We start from the raw sequence: 17,443 nt of genomic DNA, 5'->3' as shown, positions 1-17,443 counted from the left end.
GTTCTCCTTTAAGCTCTAAACTCTATCCCAAAACTCTACTAAAATTCTCACTCGGGCACTCCATTTCTGTTGAGGCAGAGTACTGACTTGAGCGTCGGAGGGTCTTGTCGGAGCACCCCCAACTCCGATTTAGACTTTCCTTGCAGGTTCCGACGGCGACCACGGTCATCTAAACTCCAGCAACTCCGGCTTCGGCAGAATTCTGCACCAACAGAATTGAAGCTAGAAGAAGGGGCCTGTGTCTTTGCAGTACTCTTGTTCTTAAAGGAGTGCTCAACGGGACTGTCTCCGGTCATCTTCTCCGACGTCCTCTTCTCCTTCCCCTACTAGGTCTCCACCTGATGCCTTCCCGGAAGGCATCCACCAGGCGATCCACGGCCTCCACGGCCAGATCTCAGGCTCCGACCTCGCCTCTGATTTTTCAGGCTCCTCCTCCTCCTCCGACAACGGCGGTCGGTATGGAGCAGTTCGACCTGCTGGTTCAGCAGGTCAGAGACCTCACCGAAACAGTGCAGGACATGCAGCAGCAGCAGCAACAGCCACAGGCATCAGTGCAGTTGGAAAGAGCATCGCCAGGGTTTCAAGATCCGACAGTAGGGCGGGCCACTTGGGTCAGTCGTCCTGTCTTCCCCGAAAAGAAAAATCCAAGGGTGGAGAGCCCTCAGTCTGATCATGATTCTACTCCCGAAGGATCCCTACCTCCACTCTACCAGAAGACCCTCGAGACTCGTAGTCGAGAGGACCTCCTGGATCGAAGGCTCCAGGAGATGAACTGGCAGATCGAAGAGCTCCACCACACTCCCCCTGCTTATGGTGAGGATATCTGTACTAACCCTCCTTTCTCTCAAATGATCATGCAGGAACCGATCCCGCCAAACTTCAAACTCCCCCAATTTGAAAGCTACGATGGGACCTCTGATCTGGTTGACCACCTGGAGGCCTTCCGGACAATGATGCTGCTCCATGGCGCGCCAGACGCCATCTTGTGCCAAGCTTTCCCATCTACCTTGAAGGGAGCGGCAAGGAACTGGTACTCGATGCTGAAGTTGGGTACTATCTTTTCCTTTGATCAAATGAGCCACCAGTTTGCGGCTCATTTTGTTAGCAGCCAACGTCCCCGGAGAGGTTCGGAGTCCTTTATCAACATCAAGCAGAAGGAGGAAAAATCCATCCGAGCCTACATCAACTGCTTTAACGTCGCCGCGCTGGAGGTCCGAAACTTGGACCAATCGATCGCGATGGCCGTCCTGAAGGGCGGTCTTCAAAAGAACAATCTTCTATTTTTTCTGGAAAAAAAATATCCCAGGAACTTTGCTGATTTGCTGACTCGAGCCGAAGGATATGCCCGAGCAGAAGAAGCCTTCAAGATGAAGGATGAGGAGGCCGCGAAGCAGCGGCAGGTGAGGGACTCCAGCAAGCCCGCAGTTGAAAAAGGATCGAGTGAAGCTCGACCGCATTCTCGAACTTCCTTCGGACACAAGCATGTCCAGACTCCTCCCCGGGCTCATAGGCAGAGGAGCCCGGACCACAGAGTTCGGTGGAGCTCTCCCTCGGAAAGATTCCACAGCTACTCTCCTCTCAACGCATCGAAAACTCAAGTACTGATGGAGGTCAGGGAGCAGCTGCCAAGGCCAGAAAGGATGCGCACACACTCCGAGAAGTGCAATCTTAACAAGTTCTGCCTCTACCATCGTGACCACGGCCACGACACAGAAGAGTGCATCCAGCTCCGAGACGAGATCGAGGAGCTCATCAGACGAGGTCGGCTCGACAGATTCATTCGACACCAACCTGAAAGTAGGAAAGATCGGTCTAGGGCTCTGCCGCAGCCGAAGCCACCAAGAAGGGAGGAGCAACCTGAGGATCAGCCTCCGATTGAGATTATCGACTCCATCTCAAGAGGACCCCAATGGGGAGCAGACCTTCCGCGGCTATAGGATCCGAAAAATCTGCGGATGTATTACCAAGCTTTGCCTTGAATAAAAGTTTTATATTTGCATATTTATCCTTTTGGCATGAACTTATGATGACAGAAAGTAACTCCCTCATTCAATCAAAATTAAACGTGTTAGGAACAGGAGGAAAACCTCATCCTAACATGAACAAAGTCGAAGGCCCGGTTACTTAGAGACCGAATGGGGGGAGAGGCCCTCGCAACGGCCCTTATGTGCCCCCACAACCTTGTTAAGAACAGGAGGAGAACCTCGTTCTAACATGAGCAAAGTCGAAGGCCCGATTACTTAGAGATCGGATGGGGGGAGAGGCCCACATGAGCAAAGTCGAAGGCCCGATTACTTAGAGATCAGATGGAGGGAGAGGCCCTTGCAACGGCCCTTATGTACCCTCACAGCCTTGTTAGGAACAGGAGGAGAACCTCGTCCTAACATAAGCAAAGTCGAAGGTCCGGTTACTTAGAGACCGGATGGGGAGAGAGGCCCTTTGCAACGGCCCTTATGTGCCCCCACAGTTTTGTTAGGAACAGGAGGAGAACCTCGTCCTAACATGAGCAAAGTCGAAGGCCCGATTACTCAGAGACCGGATGGAGGGAGAGGCCCTCGCAACGGCCCTTATGTGCCCCCACAGTCCTGTTAGGAACAGAAGGAGAACCTCGTCCTAACATGAGCTGAAGTTGACTGTCGAAAATAAGAGGAGAACCTCGTCCTGATGCAAACAAAGACCCAGTCGATCAAGATCAGATGAGGAGGAAAGCCTCCTCAACAGCTTCTCTATGCTCTCACGACCCCGTTAAGAGCAGAGAAAAAACCCTCACTCGAACACAAAAAAAAAAAGAAGGGGGGAGATGAGAAGGAAAAGCGGCGAACTACACCAGCAATAAGTGAAAAACAAACTATATCAAAGACCCAAGAGACCTCGTCTCAACGAGGAAGGATATCCTATCAAAAAACCCTCAGTCACTAAGAGGGAACTCAACATAGGTCGAGGAGAAATCGACTCCCTCAAGGTAACGAGAAGTTTGAGTCCCCAAGCTCGAGCACCAGGAGGAAGCGTCAAACTCAAATGGCCTCGAAAAGACCTACGGTCTTGAACAAAAAGGCAAATCAACACAACAGTGATCGGGAACCTTCAAACAATGACGGCGTCAAACAAAACAAAAGACAAAAGAAGTTCGGTAAACGATAACTCAATACCAGAATAGACAAGGTAATGGAAAATCTCCTCTTCATTTCATTAGTGAAGTATATATTACAAAGCCTTGAAGGCCCAAAAAGAGAAACGACAAGAAAAAAAAAAGAGTACATGGAAGGATGAAAGATAAAAAAAAAAGGGAGCTCTAAGGAGGCCCAGCTTCTTCTGACTTCGAGCTCTCGGTTTCGGTCCTTATTAGGGATTGCTTTAAGTTTTTGACTTCTTCCTCTAGTTCTATCTTTCTCAGCAGCATATCCCAGTACATCTGATGGAACTGCCAGCTCTCGCCCTCCGACTCTCGAAGCCTCTTCCTCAGGACCTCGGACTCCGCCTCGGTATCTTTGACCACTTGCTGCTCGTGGGCTAGCTGAATCTTCAGCCACTGCAGTTCTGCCTCCTCCCACCCAAGGGCCACAGACAGTTCTGCCATGGTCCGCCTCAAGGAGCGGAGCTCGTCGGAGCCTTGTGCAGAGGCAAGCTGGACTCTCCCAGACAACTGCCTCTGAAGGTGGGCAACTTCGTCGGTCGCCGTCTGGAGCTTCTTTCGGTAGTCCTATACTTGTCTGCTCTAGCTGACTCGGTAGGCGTTGTAGTTCGCCTCAGCATCCTGTAGCTGCTTATGAAGGTCAAAAAATTTCTTTGACCAGTCTTGATCGCGATCGGCTTGGGTTGTGAGCCAGGACGAGCTTCCTTCCAACTGACCGATCTTCTCCCGTGCGGCCGTCAGCTCGACTTCAAGAGAGCTGATCTTGGAAGCCTGAGTCCAAGATCGATCGCTGGCACGTTTTCGGAGTTCCTCAAGCTCCACCATGAAGTCGGTCTTCCTTCGGGTGTATTCCATGAGACTCTTTCTGTGGAGGTCCTGAAAGTGAATAGCCTCTGCAGTAACTTTCGAATGGCTCTTCCTCAGTCGATGAAGTTCATTTTCTAGCTTTTTAGATTTCTTCGTCAACTGACGAACTTTTCTTCTGAGGTCTCGGATTATCGACTTCAGAGGAACCCCCTGTGGTAGGGGAAAAGCTTCGGCAGGACACTATCGTTGGGAGACAAAAGCGCCACGACTCAAATTAGTACAAGAAGACAAAAGAGAAGAAAAAGAATACAAAAAAAAAGAAGGGGGGGCCCCTCTGTGAAGAAGAATCTGATTTCATTGATTAAATAATTTTTAAGTACAAGAGAATGAAAAAAAATCACCACAAAGAAAAAATACAAAGCTAGAGATTCCAGACCTCTGGGGCAGAAGCAGAGGGGCTCGATGCCCTCGGAAGGTCGGCAGCGGTTTTGGATGGTCCTGTTTCATCGTCGGACGTCTCATCCAGGAAGCCAAGATCCAGTTCGGGGAACCTTCCAGCCACCTTCTTTTGGCAGAATTCAAAACCCTTGATGAAGGCATCCTGGCCGAATTAGACTTGTAGATCCTCCATCTCAGAGGAGGCCTTGAACTCCTCCACTACTCAGGCCCCTGCCTCCAAGATCAGGGACGGAATCCGCACTTTCAGCTCGAAAACCTACGCCTTCAACTCGGAAGCCTGCGCCTTCAGTTCAGAGACTTCGGCCTCAGCCTTCTTTCTCTCCTCCTCCAAGGCGGTCCTCAAATCGGATGAGGTTTGTCCCTCCTTTTCCAGCGCCTCCTAGAGACTTAGGGCCTCGGCGATCTTCTCCTCGAGGTGGGTGGCCCCAGCCAGGCGACCTTCCTCCACCCGAGCTGCCTCCCTCTTGACGATCTTCACCACCTCGACGTTGGCGACAAGCTGGTGCCCAATCTGCAAGAAATGCCGGGGAGTCAATATAAAGGCTGAAGAATAAATTAAGTAAAGAAGCAAGAAGGAGAAAAAAGTGGGTTAACCTACTTCGAAGAAAGATCCTAGAGAGTCCCAGACCTGCAGCTCGGGATCAGCAAGGACGATCCTCTCGACGACCTCGGGCAGAATGCACCCTTCGATCAGCCTCTTTATTAAATTCATGTTGTTGAAGGAATTTTTTCCTAGGTCTTCGTCAGAGCCATCGGCCCCCTCGACGGCAACCTTGCGACTGCGGCTCTTTCAGGCCAGGGTCTTCTTTCTCTTCCTCCCTTCGGCCCCGGGTGCCCCCTCGGGACGAACCCCTGGAGCGGGATCCTCGGCCAGGGGGCTCCTTGAAAGGGCTCGGGGGACTTCGGGTTCGACGTCAGAAGGGACTTCGACGGCAACGACCACCGGAGCAGGCACAGCCAAGCTTGTCCCTTCTATCCTGGCTTTCTTCATTGACCCCGAAGTCGAGGCATCTTTTCTCTTGTGGGTCTTGAGATCCTGGGCTAACCTCCGAGCCACGCCTGCATCCATGTATGCAATAAAAGAAGATCAACACGGCTCAGAGATGGAGTAAGAAAAAGGAGAAGCAGCAGAAAAAAAAAATGGTACCGACAGGGTTAAGAGAACTCAGGCCGACGTTGAACAAAAGTTGTTCCTTCAGAAGTTCGGAGAGGAGGGGGGCTTGATAAGCCTCGAGCTTTTTGGAGGCTTCAAGGTCGTCCCTTTCTAGGCTAGAAGCCCGGCGGACGGAATCCCTCAGAGAGCCCCAAGGGGGTAATCTAGCTCCAAGGTCGGGCATCGGACATAGAAGAACCTCCCCTTCCAGTTGTGGATAGAAGAGGGGGCGCCTTTCAGCAACCCCTTTCTACCGAACTGAGGAGAGAAGTACCACCAGTCCTTTGCCGAGGGATGACGCTTGAAGATGTAAAAATTTCTAAATAAAGAAAGAGTCGGCCGAACATCAGCTAAACTACAAAGAGAAAGAAATCCTATCAAAAACCTAAAGGAGTTCGACACTACTGAGACTAGAGAAATATTCAGAAAATAAAAGAGGGTGACGATGAAAGGCGGAAGTGGAAGCTGCAGTCCGGCACGAAAGACCTCCTGGTACAGACAGAAGCGGTCGGGAGGAGGAACCCCATACTGAATCCTTATCAGTGAGAGCTCATCCGGAGTCAAAGAGCTGGGGATGGTGTCTGATGCAAAGACCAGACGAGGTTCGGTCCCGACTATGGATCCGTCTACGGTACAAGGACTCTGGGAAACTAGGGTTGACGAACTCCTAGAACCGCTAGAAGAGGAGATATCAGAAGACATTTTGGATCAAATAGAAGCCACAAAAATCCTGAAAATAAAATCAAAAAAAACAGCAAAAAAGCTCTCGAGGAAGCTAAACGAATGGAATACAAAGAAGGAAGAACAGAAAAATGGTAAGAAGTTTCGGAACTAACCTAGGTTGGCCCAAGGAGTGCAGGAAGACGGCAAGGATGGTGGAAGTCAACCCGAAGGATGCCTAAGGCCGAGAAGGATGCTAAAGGAGGCTGGAGCTCTCGGAAAAGAGGAGAAAATCGAGGGACTCTCTCAGGCAAAGTGAAACCCCTGAAGGAGGAGGACGTGTTTAAATAGAAAACAGGGCCTGGAGCAGTTATGATCGCGGACCTCCTCTGGCCGACCAACACTTGCCGCGTGTCCCACTCACTATGACAGGCTATTGAAAATGGCTGACAGCTGACAAAATCATTATTGCACCGTACCTAGAGCCACGCCCCAGTGGAAATTTCGAAAAAACCTTTTCGGATCGCTTTGATTTGAAAAGACTTTGGGACCAACGCGCCAAACGCCAAAATATCTGGCAACCACCGAGTGCGAAAATCGAGGGGGGCAACTTCGGCTGTGAGAATTTCTCTATACTTCCTTCATTCGGAATCCGAACTCAGAAGTAGGGGACTGGTGTTGGGTATAAAATACCCCCTGACCGAAGTTTGTAAAAGACCGACCCTTCCAGGGCCTTTCCAGCTTCCGACCTTGTGTGGCGTCTCTCTGAACCCCCTCGACTGTCCAAGCTCCCGGACTTCTTGATAATGAGCTTCTCCATCCATCTACCGGGCCGCTCCAAAGGCTCTCTAGATCTCACTATCAGTCAACCTTCTACAGTGATCAACTATTCTCTGAACTTCTTTCGGACTTCGTCAATATTCGAGCTTCTTCAACAACGAGATTTCTACAGTAATCAGACTCCATCCAAGTTTCTACGGTGGTCAACCACCTTCAGGATTCCAACCGAGCTCCTGCGAGAGCCGAACTCCTACTACAAGCGATCTACTCCGAACTCCTACTACGAGTGGTTTACTCCGAGCTTCTACTATGAGCAGTCTACTCCGAACTTCTACTACGAGCGGTCTACCCCGAACTCCTACAGTGGGTGGTCTACCTCGGATCTCTACTGTAAGCAAATTTTATTCGAGCCTCTACTGTAAATGCATTTCTTCCGAACTTCTATTACAGGTAGACTTCAGCCGAGCTTCTTCGTAGCCGAATCCCAGACGAGCTTCTACAATGGGACAGGACCCACCGGCCAGGTCGCTACTCCGAGCTCCCACGATAACCGATCTTCGATCGAGCTTCTACAATAAGCGGTTTCCCTTCAGCCTTCTACAAGAACCAGACTCCATCCGAACTTTCATAGCGGATGGATATCGGACGAGCTCCTACGATGGACGGACTCCGACAACTAGATTTCTACAATGATCGATCACCTCTGATGTCTGTCGAACCTCCCCAATGCTATCCGAAGTCCACCGCTGGCCAACCCTCCACCAAATTCTTCATGAAACCAGACTTCTCCGGTGGATAATCTTCAGACGATCTTCCACATCAGGTAAATCCCATACGGACTTCTCTAGCAATCGGACTCCTACCGGACTTCACCGACGAAAAGTCTCCATCCGGGCTTCTACGGCAGATGACTCCCACCTGTAGTATCAGTGCCTAAGGTATCCAACAATAGTAGACTCATCAGCAGCTTCGAAAACATCCGAGCTTCTCCTAGATCGACGGGATAGAGAGCCATTCCGCTCCATCAGATGTCCCAGCCGATAGATCCGAACTCTTTGGCAAGTCACGACAATGGCCACTACCTTGCTCCACTCTCTGCAATGGATTTCGCGTGGCTCCACTACTCTCTGGCAAGTCGCGACAATGGACACCACTCTACTCTCCGGGCTCTACCACTCTCTAGCAAGTCGCGACAACGGACACCACTCCACTCTCCGGGCTCTATCACTCTCTGGCAAGTCATGACAACGGACACAACTCCACTCTCCGTAACAAACTTCACATGGCCCTGAACGACCCCTGACGTCACTACTCTCCGTAACAAACCCTGCGTGGCCCTGAACAGCCCACTACCAGGTGGTTACAGACGTCGCTGTCAATCAGTTACGCTCTCCGTCTATAAAAAGGGACCCCCAGATACATTCTCCTCTAAGCTCTAAACTCTATCCCAAAACTCTGCTAAAATTTTCACTCAGGTACTCCATTTCTGTTGAGGCAGAGTACTGACTTGAGCGTCGGAGGATCTTGTCGGAGCACCCCCAACTCCGGTTTAAACTTTCCTTACAAGTTCCAGCTATGACTGCGGTCATCTCAACTCCAGCAACTCCGGCTTCGGCGGAATTCTGCACCAACAGTTACTATAAATCCAATGAATTTTTCTAAATCCAATTGACACTTCATAAGCTCAAATTCTTATTCCAAGCCTAATCCCTTTGTTGTGTGATCCTATAGGTTTAATTCTATCTAGTAGTGAGATATACAATGATCTCTAACATTATATCATTGAAACTCTTTTCAATGGGTCGAAATAATTTCACTCTAACTCAGTAAGGATTATCGATCCGGAATAATCCTAGTGAGCTCTCACAATCCACCAGTAACACCTAGCAGTATGTAGTGGCAACCCGTAGAACTGAAATGAACCTCTAGGTGTAGTTAACATATGATTTAGTCCCTCTATCGTGAGTCCCGACTAGATGGCAGGTCATGGATATCGTCAAACCTCAACATCAGTCATATGATAGATTGATTAGCTCAAGTCCAGTTGTGACTTCTATGAAAACTCTTTTCCATCAATCACACTGCTGTAGCCACAAACTCTTAAACTTAGCCTCTCAAATTTCATAGGACTACTCCTCTCTATCAAGATCAATAGATCCTATCTTGATGCGCACCCCACTCCTATAGTGGATCAACTATCGCCAACATCCACTACAAGAACTCATTGAGACCCATATTTATATGTCAATCAAACTCCAGCAGCCTCACTGCAAGTAGCAGTACCATCTCAAGTCAAAGAACCAGTCACACAACTACAGTATTGAGATAATTACTGACGATTGAATAGAAATCCAAGTGATCTCTCGTATGGTCACGCTCAGGGCTAATTGTTCTCTAACAACTATCTGCACTTGTCGCCCTATGTTTCTACGCAGTAGATTAAAGATCCATCTATCTCGAAGAAAGTGATTTATGCACCAGTCTGTCCGGATCCATCATCATCCTCATGATGATCCTATGATCGGAAGCATTTAGGAATTAAATATATGTCTCTAATTCTCAATACTTTGATAATATGTATCAAAGCTAATTTCATGGACGATTTAAGAACGCATCATACTTGAATGAAAAAGAAATTATCCTTTTATTGATCATATCAATATATTAAGTACAAAATTATATCCTAGATTTATTATAATGTATCAGCCATATTGGCTTCTAGGACATACATCTAACAGAGTGAGTTCCTAGTTATGTTGTCTACTAGAATATATTTGTCGTCTTTGATTGTTCATCTCTCTATGTGGATGGTTAAATTTGGAATGCATTGGATTGGAATATCTGGAATGCATTATCTAGGTAGAATATTTTTTTTATGATAAATTATAGGAACATCTCTTCAATGTTAGCCCAATTTTATTTACATCTTATGTACTTTAAAAAGTGTCTAACTAATTTTTTTAATTATCGATATATTCTAATATAAATTAACTATTCACTTATCAATAAATGGTGTTACCTTTCTTATCAAATCCCTCACTCATATGGAAAGAGATCGCTGGTGAGGAAGAGGTGCAGGTGGAGAGAGCCATGATGGAGGGGAAAGGTGGGGTCATGAATGTTAGCATGGAAGAGAACAACAGCATCGAAAGCCTTATTGGTGGGATTAAAGGAGGAGGAAGAGAAAGGGTTAAGGAGGAATGGGTGGAGGGAGAAGAGACCACCTACAAGGAATGGGTAAAGGTGGAGAGAATGCCTTGGAGGGGGAGGGCTCATGGGTGGCCTTGGAGAAAGTGGATGACAAGGTGGAGAAAAGGGTGAGGAGGAAGGATAGATTGCCGATGAGAAGGGGTAGAGGTAAAGGGAGTTGTCCTAGAGGAGTGGAGCTCATAGGCGGGGTTGAAAGAAAAAGAGGATGAAGAGAAGAAGTAATAAGGATGAAGGGGAGGAGGAGAGAGAAGCCACCGGCAAGGAATGGATAGAGATAAAGAGAACCATCATAAAGGGAGAGGGATCATTGGCGTCATTAGAGGAAGTGCATGATAAGGAGGAGAAGAGGGTGGGGAGGAAGGGGAGAAGGAAGAATGGATTGTTGGCGAGAAGTGGGAAAGGCGGAGGGAGCCATCATGGAGGGGAGGGCTCATGAGCGGCTTAAAGGAGGATGAGAAGGATAAATGGATGAAGAGGAAGAGAATGAGGGGGACAGAGGGGTTACCGACTAAGAATAGTTGGAGGTGCAAAGAGTCGTCGTAGAGTGAAAGGGCTCATGGATAATTTTAGAGGAGAAGTGGGTGAGGAGGAAAGGGAGGAGGGGGAAGAGGGATTGTCGGAGAGGAATAGATGGAGATAAAAGAAACTATCATAGAGAAAAAGTGGGTGAGAAAGAAAGGGAAGAGGGGGAAGGAGGAGAGAGAAAAAGAGACACTGACGATGGAGGAGGGGATCAATCGAAAAGGAGGGGTTGGGGATAAGAATATTTTCGTTGTTTTATAAAATACTGGTATCATATGATGGTCACGTGATATCATTCGTTAACGAAGATAGACAACTGGACTACATTGGAATATATCAATAACTAGAAGGGCAAGTTTGATAAGGGCAAGAGAGGAAAAGGTGTCCGTAACCTTAACACGTGTGCACAACAATATCCAAGTAGATGTTTCTTTATGATGAGTACTGAGCCTGGAATGACTAAGCATCATGTTAAAAACACCCAGATCAGAAGGCCTAGCAGAGAATTTTTCTACGCCTCAAAATATTTTATTAAAATGGAGGAAGCAAGAAGAAAGAGCTGTTCACCCATTCCCTTTTTACAAAAGCCACCTAATTCACCTTATAAAGATCTGGCTTTAGAATAAATTATGAATACTGAGTATCATGTAATTTGGTGTGATAAAATAACACTACAGTATTAGAGTTGGGAAAAAGTCTTAATTGTTTTCATCTAATTCCTTTTTTCACAGAACTCTTCTAATATCCTGCTATGAATTTGACAGGCTACCTAATAATACCTATCACGTTGAATGATGAACATGTTTCCAACTTATAACTGAATGTTCGGTGGTTGTCCCAAGATATCTCTACCAGAGAGTGCCAAAGCTCTGGCTGTGATCAGTTTTGGCTTGCCATGCATGAAAAGCGCTTGAATATTTTATCTGCTGCAATAGTAACGGCAGTATTATTATGCTATGAAATGCACTTCCTTCTGCTGCTTCTCTCCTAAACGCTACTTCGAGATAGTCCAAATAGGTGCAAATAAGAAGAGCATATAAATAACTACCAAATGAAAAGCCCAGAGATACCTATGCATCTATTCTCATCTAAATCCATCTTAACGGTTCCTACCAATCATAGCACCATGTGCATTTGCTTAAGGATATGCTATTTACAAGTGCATTCTTTCCGAGTTGTTCTATTATATATCAGTGCCCCAGCATCGACCTTGAATGGTGTATAGGTCTATACTCTGACCATCAAAATACTTAGTTCACATATAAATATTCAGCAAAAAGGAAACATTCCATTAGAAAGGAATACAGATAATCTCAATTAAAGCCTCTGCTCTTCCTAATTAAGCAATGATATTGCCCAAATTACAAGCAAATGAGCTCAAGTCATATGGCCAATACAAGGGAAGAAAATGAAAATTATAAAGAAATAAACTTGATCTCGAGAACCTCAATTTCTGATCTTGACATTCCATGTTGTTTACTCATTAGCCATTACAATGCTTAAAATACAATAGCATCAAATGAATCTAAATCGGTGTAAAGAAACCAGTGGTCTGAATGTACCAAAAGTATTAAAATGAAATCTCCAGCTAAAATCTTGGCAATGGACTTTTGAACAAAAAAATGTCCATAGTAATGGTTTGTTACTCGAAAATTCTTTCTCCCGTTGCAAATATTAAAAAAATAACAGAACTGAATATGCAGAGGTATCCTGGAACAAAGAATACGGATCTCCAGCTCTCAGAGCTTGAAAGATCTAGATTAGCAGTCTTTGCAGCCTCCAGAATGCTCCCTGTGAGCCCCACACCAACAATACCAGCCAATGTGCCGGCCGTATTAGAAACTCCCATCACAATGCCTGCATACCTTGGAGCCACATCCAGGTGATTTACAGCAAATCCTGCTCTTCCTAGTGCCAAAAAGCCAAGAGAAAGTGAAGAACAGAACACAGTCCCTGCAGAAGTTCTGAAATATGGGAGGGCCATCAAAGCAAAAGCAGCTATGATGAACCCAACAGTATTCAAAAGTTTACGAGTCTTTGTCACAGACAAGATCCTTCTTGTAATCAGGTGATCTGCTGCTACTCCACCTATATTAGAAAAAATAAACATGTTCAGGTAAGGGAGCATCTTCGAAGATCCCATCTCCTGAAGACTGAGCTGAAGACCGAGTTCAAAATACGTTGGCAACCAATTCATAAGCACATATAATGCATAATGGAAAGTGAAGTTGTTCACCACAATTGCCCAAACTGGCAGACTGAATATTATCCTCTTCCATGGGATCTTAGTGGCATTGAGAGAATTTCCACCATTTTGCACTCTCATCTTATCTTTCAGCCGAGTTTTAGGCAACAAAGACTCCCCAAAACCAGCAGCCATTGCCTTAGGATGATCAGAACGAGGTGGATCGCTAGCACATTTAAACCAAAGGATAGACCAGATGGCACCCAATGCTGCTTCAACCACAAAAACTGACTGAGGACCCTTGTACTTCACCAAGCTTGGTAGTAGAAGCATGCCACCAGCTGCACCTAGGTACATCCCTGAAGTTGTAAGAGATACAGAACGGGAACGCTCATGTGGAGGGACCCATTGCGCTAGCACTGTATGAATGGAGGGAAATATGAATCCCTGTGCCACCCCAACAAGCAAGCGAGCAAGCACTAATATACTGACTTTACTAGGGTCCAGTGGAACTAAAGCACATGTTGAAGACCACAGTACAAATGACATAAGCAGAACACGCCTTCCTCCTAGTCGCTGTGCTGCCCATCCACCAGGAACCTGTGAGACAACATACCCATAGTAGAATGTTGAAAGTATCAGGCCCTTGCTTGATTGATCTACACCAATGGCATCTGCAGCCACAGTGTAAGCAATTGAGAAGCCCATACGCTCAATGTAGCACACATTTGTGCTGATGAACGTCAGCAGAACAATAAGATATCGCTTTGGAAATCTCAAACTCATTATATTTAACTGTTCCATGTATGAAGAATTCTCTGTCACTGTCCCTTCATGTCATCCTACCCAGTATCCCATTTTTCTTTTACAGAAATGCCCTAAGCCATTCTTCCAGTCCTTCCAATTCTTAGATTTTGATCCAGCATTTCCAGATATAATTGAGAATCTGAAACCACAACCAAAATAGCATACCTGAAGATAACTAATGCAATATCAGTAAAAATAGTCACAAGGTAACCTTAAGCTGCTAAGAATATGTTATCAAAATGCCTTATAAATTAGACAAAAATCAGAAAGAGGCTGAAGTCAGCAACTTGCATGTGATTCTGAGCTAATCAGAATGGCAACATTCTAAAGGAAAAGAAATACATCTTTCAAAGTTTTCAAGTTTTCTTCTTCCTCTAGCATGTTCAACTCTTATATAAATGTAAGTACATGAAATATCTACACAATAAATAACATTTTTACATGGAGATTTTGAACATAAATTCCTGATCATTAAAAGCCCTAACCACTGAATAAGATGGAAGGTTATTAAAATAGTTGGATGTATGGTAGAGAATCATAGAACTCTTGTATTGGACAATAGCTTCATGTCTATCATCAGTTTTGTCATTTTCATCATAAAATAGTTTTCACAAGCATACACAGTTTTTTCTGATTGCACTAAGAACTTTTTTAAACATATCATCAACAGTAAGTTCTCCCTCAACAAACTTAACGATATATTGTCCTAGAGGTTCTCAAAAGTGCAGATATGCTAACTATAATGCTAAATGCACTAACGATAAACAGAAGATATGGCAGAACCAAAGAAATGATGTTCTCATTTTCATCATAAATAGTTTTCCCAAGCATACAAAGTTTCTTCTTGATTGCACTAAGAACTTTTTAAACATATCATCAACAGTAAGTTCTCCCTCAACAAACTTAATGATATATTGTCCTATAGGTTCTCAAAAGTGCAGATAAGCTAACTATAATGCAAACTGCACTAATGATAAACAAAAGATAGGGCAGTTCCAAATAAATGATGTTCAAATATCCACTTAGATGTAAACATCAAAAGTATCTGACAATTCAAAAACTTGAAGAGAATAAAAGTTGGAACATAAGGTAATTTAAGGTGGCAATAAAGTTTATAAACCATTTAGAACTTTATGTAGATATATCACATATGTCGCCTATGATTAGATAATAACTTAGAAATTCATTATAACTTTAACAGGATCAAAACTATGGAACAAATCTATGCAGGTTATTAGAAGTTATAATTGGTCTAGAACTCCTCAACTCATAAAATTATTACTTTTTTCTTCAGCTAGAGACTGCTTTTTGAGGCTGAGGGTCCCTGCAAATATTTGGTTTATTGTATAAAGTGATACAATTAACTTAATATATGGAAGTGACTGGGATCTCATTTTCTAACTAAAAGCATATTATCATATTTTTCTTTTATTGATTTGGAAGTAAATTTCATCTCTCTCTCCCCCCCCCCCCCCTCCCTCTCACATTTTTCTATCAACTAGTGATACCCCTTTTTTACTCTTTTTTTTTATAAAATTTTTTTGATCGAATTTCAAGTTGTAAAATTGAGCAACTATCACTTTTCTATCAGTTCATCTTCCATCATTTTTGTAAAGTTTGGCAAAAATGACAATATGCCTCACATGAGTAAATTGATACCTAGTGCAAGTTCCATGACATTTTTAAAATTCATACAAACATCGTTATATGGCAGTGGTGTTCAAAAAGGTCCTTTATAAGATCTAACTAGCCAAGGGAATGATCCAAACACGGAACTTACATAATATCATACATAAGGGAGTCCATATGTTATACTATTTATGCTTTAGAGCTATCTAGGTGCTCTTGAAAAACAGTCCATGGAGACTGAAATCAGTAATTGAACTTTCATTAAATGATATACCTATCTTTTCTGTTTTACAGTGGATCCCACATCACTTTTTTCTTAAATTGCCTCTCATTGCTTCAAGTATGGTTTCATATTTCTGATTTTCTTTTAAACCTTGCAACAAATTCCAAGATATACACCAAATTCCTCCTACTAAGGTTAAATTCTTAGTAAAATGTGGACCATAAGGAAGGGGGTTAATTTGCCATCTCCAGTACTCATCCCACGAACTCAATCAGCATAACAGCCTTCCGATTACAAACTTGACCAGATAAGAAAATAGATCCAGAAAATGTCCCATGAAGTAATTATTCATCACCAGACACCAACATCATTTGTCATACGACCCTTTTATTACAATTTAACCTCTATTCTCATCTCGAATAACTTGACGTTTGAGACCATCCAACTTTTTTCAACTCAACCTTCGATCTAATTTAATGTTTTAATATGCCCTATATTACCACGATCTACCACATTGACATAAAAGGGACCTCTTACTTGGGTTGATCATCTTTTGCAACCATTCCTAACTTCTTCCCCCTCTTTCTTCTTTGAAGGTTTTCGGTTCATTTAAGGTACATATCCGATTTCATGTTGCCCCAAATCCATTTAATTCTACCCATATCCACCCAAACTACTCTCTAAACATTAACAAAGCCTTTGCAATCCTAGATAAATCCAACATGAACTCACCATTCCCAACAATTAGCTCCTTTAGGGCTTTGACTTCTCTTCCAGTTTCAAGGTCAATCCATCGGGTTCCACAACTTTGTTAGTTCTGTAAGCTCATTTTCTTAAATGACATCAAGCAATAGCACCTTTCCTCGATTCTTCGCATGTTTGAACATTTCAATTTATCAATAACTACAAGAACGATCATCAACCTCCCATACTGCACGAATTAAATAAAATTATCAGGAACAAGGATTAACCAACCTCACCTCGGCGGCGATGCCGGCTTGCCGCACAATGTCCACCAAAACAATCTCACAGCCAAATGAAGAAGAACAAGAAGAACAACGAAAAAATCACTGAAACCCTAAAAATATAACAAGCTCAAGAATAGATAAGTGTACGATAAAACCCTGGAAGTAGTAGGGTTGGAGATCGCCGAATGGTAAAGGTTTTTGACCTCCAAACTGGGTATCAGATGGGATCCATCGAGAGTAGAGGGTTTGGAGGTCAATGGCCGAGGTGATTGGGAAATGAAGCAAGTAACGGGACGCTGGATCTAGGTAACGAGAAGGAAATTAGTAGCACTACATCGCGCGGGGCCCACATCCCACCTGCTCTCCGGTTGGTGTTTATGATCTGATACGGATTGTTTCCGGATACACGGTGTCATGTCGTCACGGGCGAGCGCTGAATGCCGGGCGAGATCTAGGAGCAGCATTATTTGTGGAGGCGAGGGACACGGGTTGTATCTTTCGCGCGAAAGAAGGATTCATCTTCCTTCGTGAGCATCCACCGTTAAATCATATAATAGCCAGATGGATGGATAAAGAAGTTTGGAATGCTTTGAGATATGTATGAGACGTGATCCAACGGCCTACGTCGTAAAAAAAAAAAAATCATTTTCTTTTGTGTGAAAGATGCAACCCGAACCCGGGGCCTTTTTGGACCGGTCTGGGTGAGTCAATAATAATTGCTCATGACCTAAAAAATAGCAATGGAAAAAAAAAAAAGCGCCAGAGGAAAATTTATTTAGGCTGATTTGGTCTTGCTAGCTGGATTTGGGCATGTTAGCCTCAGCCACCATTGGTTAACATGTTGTCTAGACAAGATTTGTGCATGAAAATAACAATCGAGCATCTATGACTATTCCTCTACTTTTGA

The 17,443-nt window shown here is 44.5% G+C and overlaps 1 protein-coding gene across 7 annotated transcripts; it reads right to left on the bottom strand.

The window, feature by feature from the left end:
- Positions 1–12,161: 12,161 nt before the first annotated feature.
- On the bottom strand, positions 12,162–16,940 carry LOC105038433 (probable anion transporter 6). Of its 7 annotated transcripts, none has more exons than XM_019847761.3 (2): positions 16,544–16,940; positions 12,162–13,891 (listed from the first exon to the last, which is right to left on the bottom strand). In XM_019847761.3, exon 2 carries the CDS (start codon positions 13,711–13,713, stop codon positions 12,367–12,369), a length of 1,347 nt encoding a protein of 448 aa, XP_019703320.1. In that variant the 5' UTR covers positions 13,714–13,891; positions 16,544–16,940; the 3' UTR covers positions 12,162–12,366. The 7 variants fall into 7 exon arrangements, with proteins under 7 accessions (XP_019703320.1, XP_010912547.1, XP_010912553.1 ...); XM_010914245.4 differs by having other exon boundaries at positions 12,162–13,881; XM_010914251.4 differs by having other exon boundaries at positions 12,162–13,855.
- Between the last annotated feature and the right edge of the window lie 503 nt (positions 16,941–17,443).

This window comes from Elaeis guineensis, chromosome 1, assembly GCF_000442705.2.
Source record: "Elaeis guineensis isolate ETL-2024a chromosome 1, EG11, whole genome shotgun sequence".
Taxonomy (NCBI): domain Eukaryota; kingdom Viridiplantae; phylum Streptophyta; class Magnoliopsida; order Arecales; family Arecaceae; genus Elaeis; species Elaeis guineensis.
This window is presented reverse-complemented; position numbering and strand designations above follow the sequence as displayed.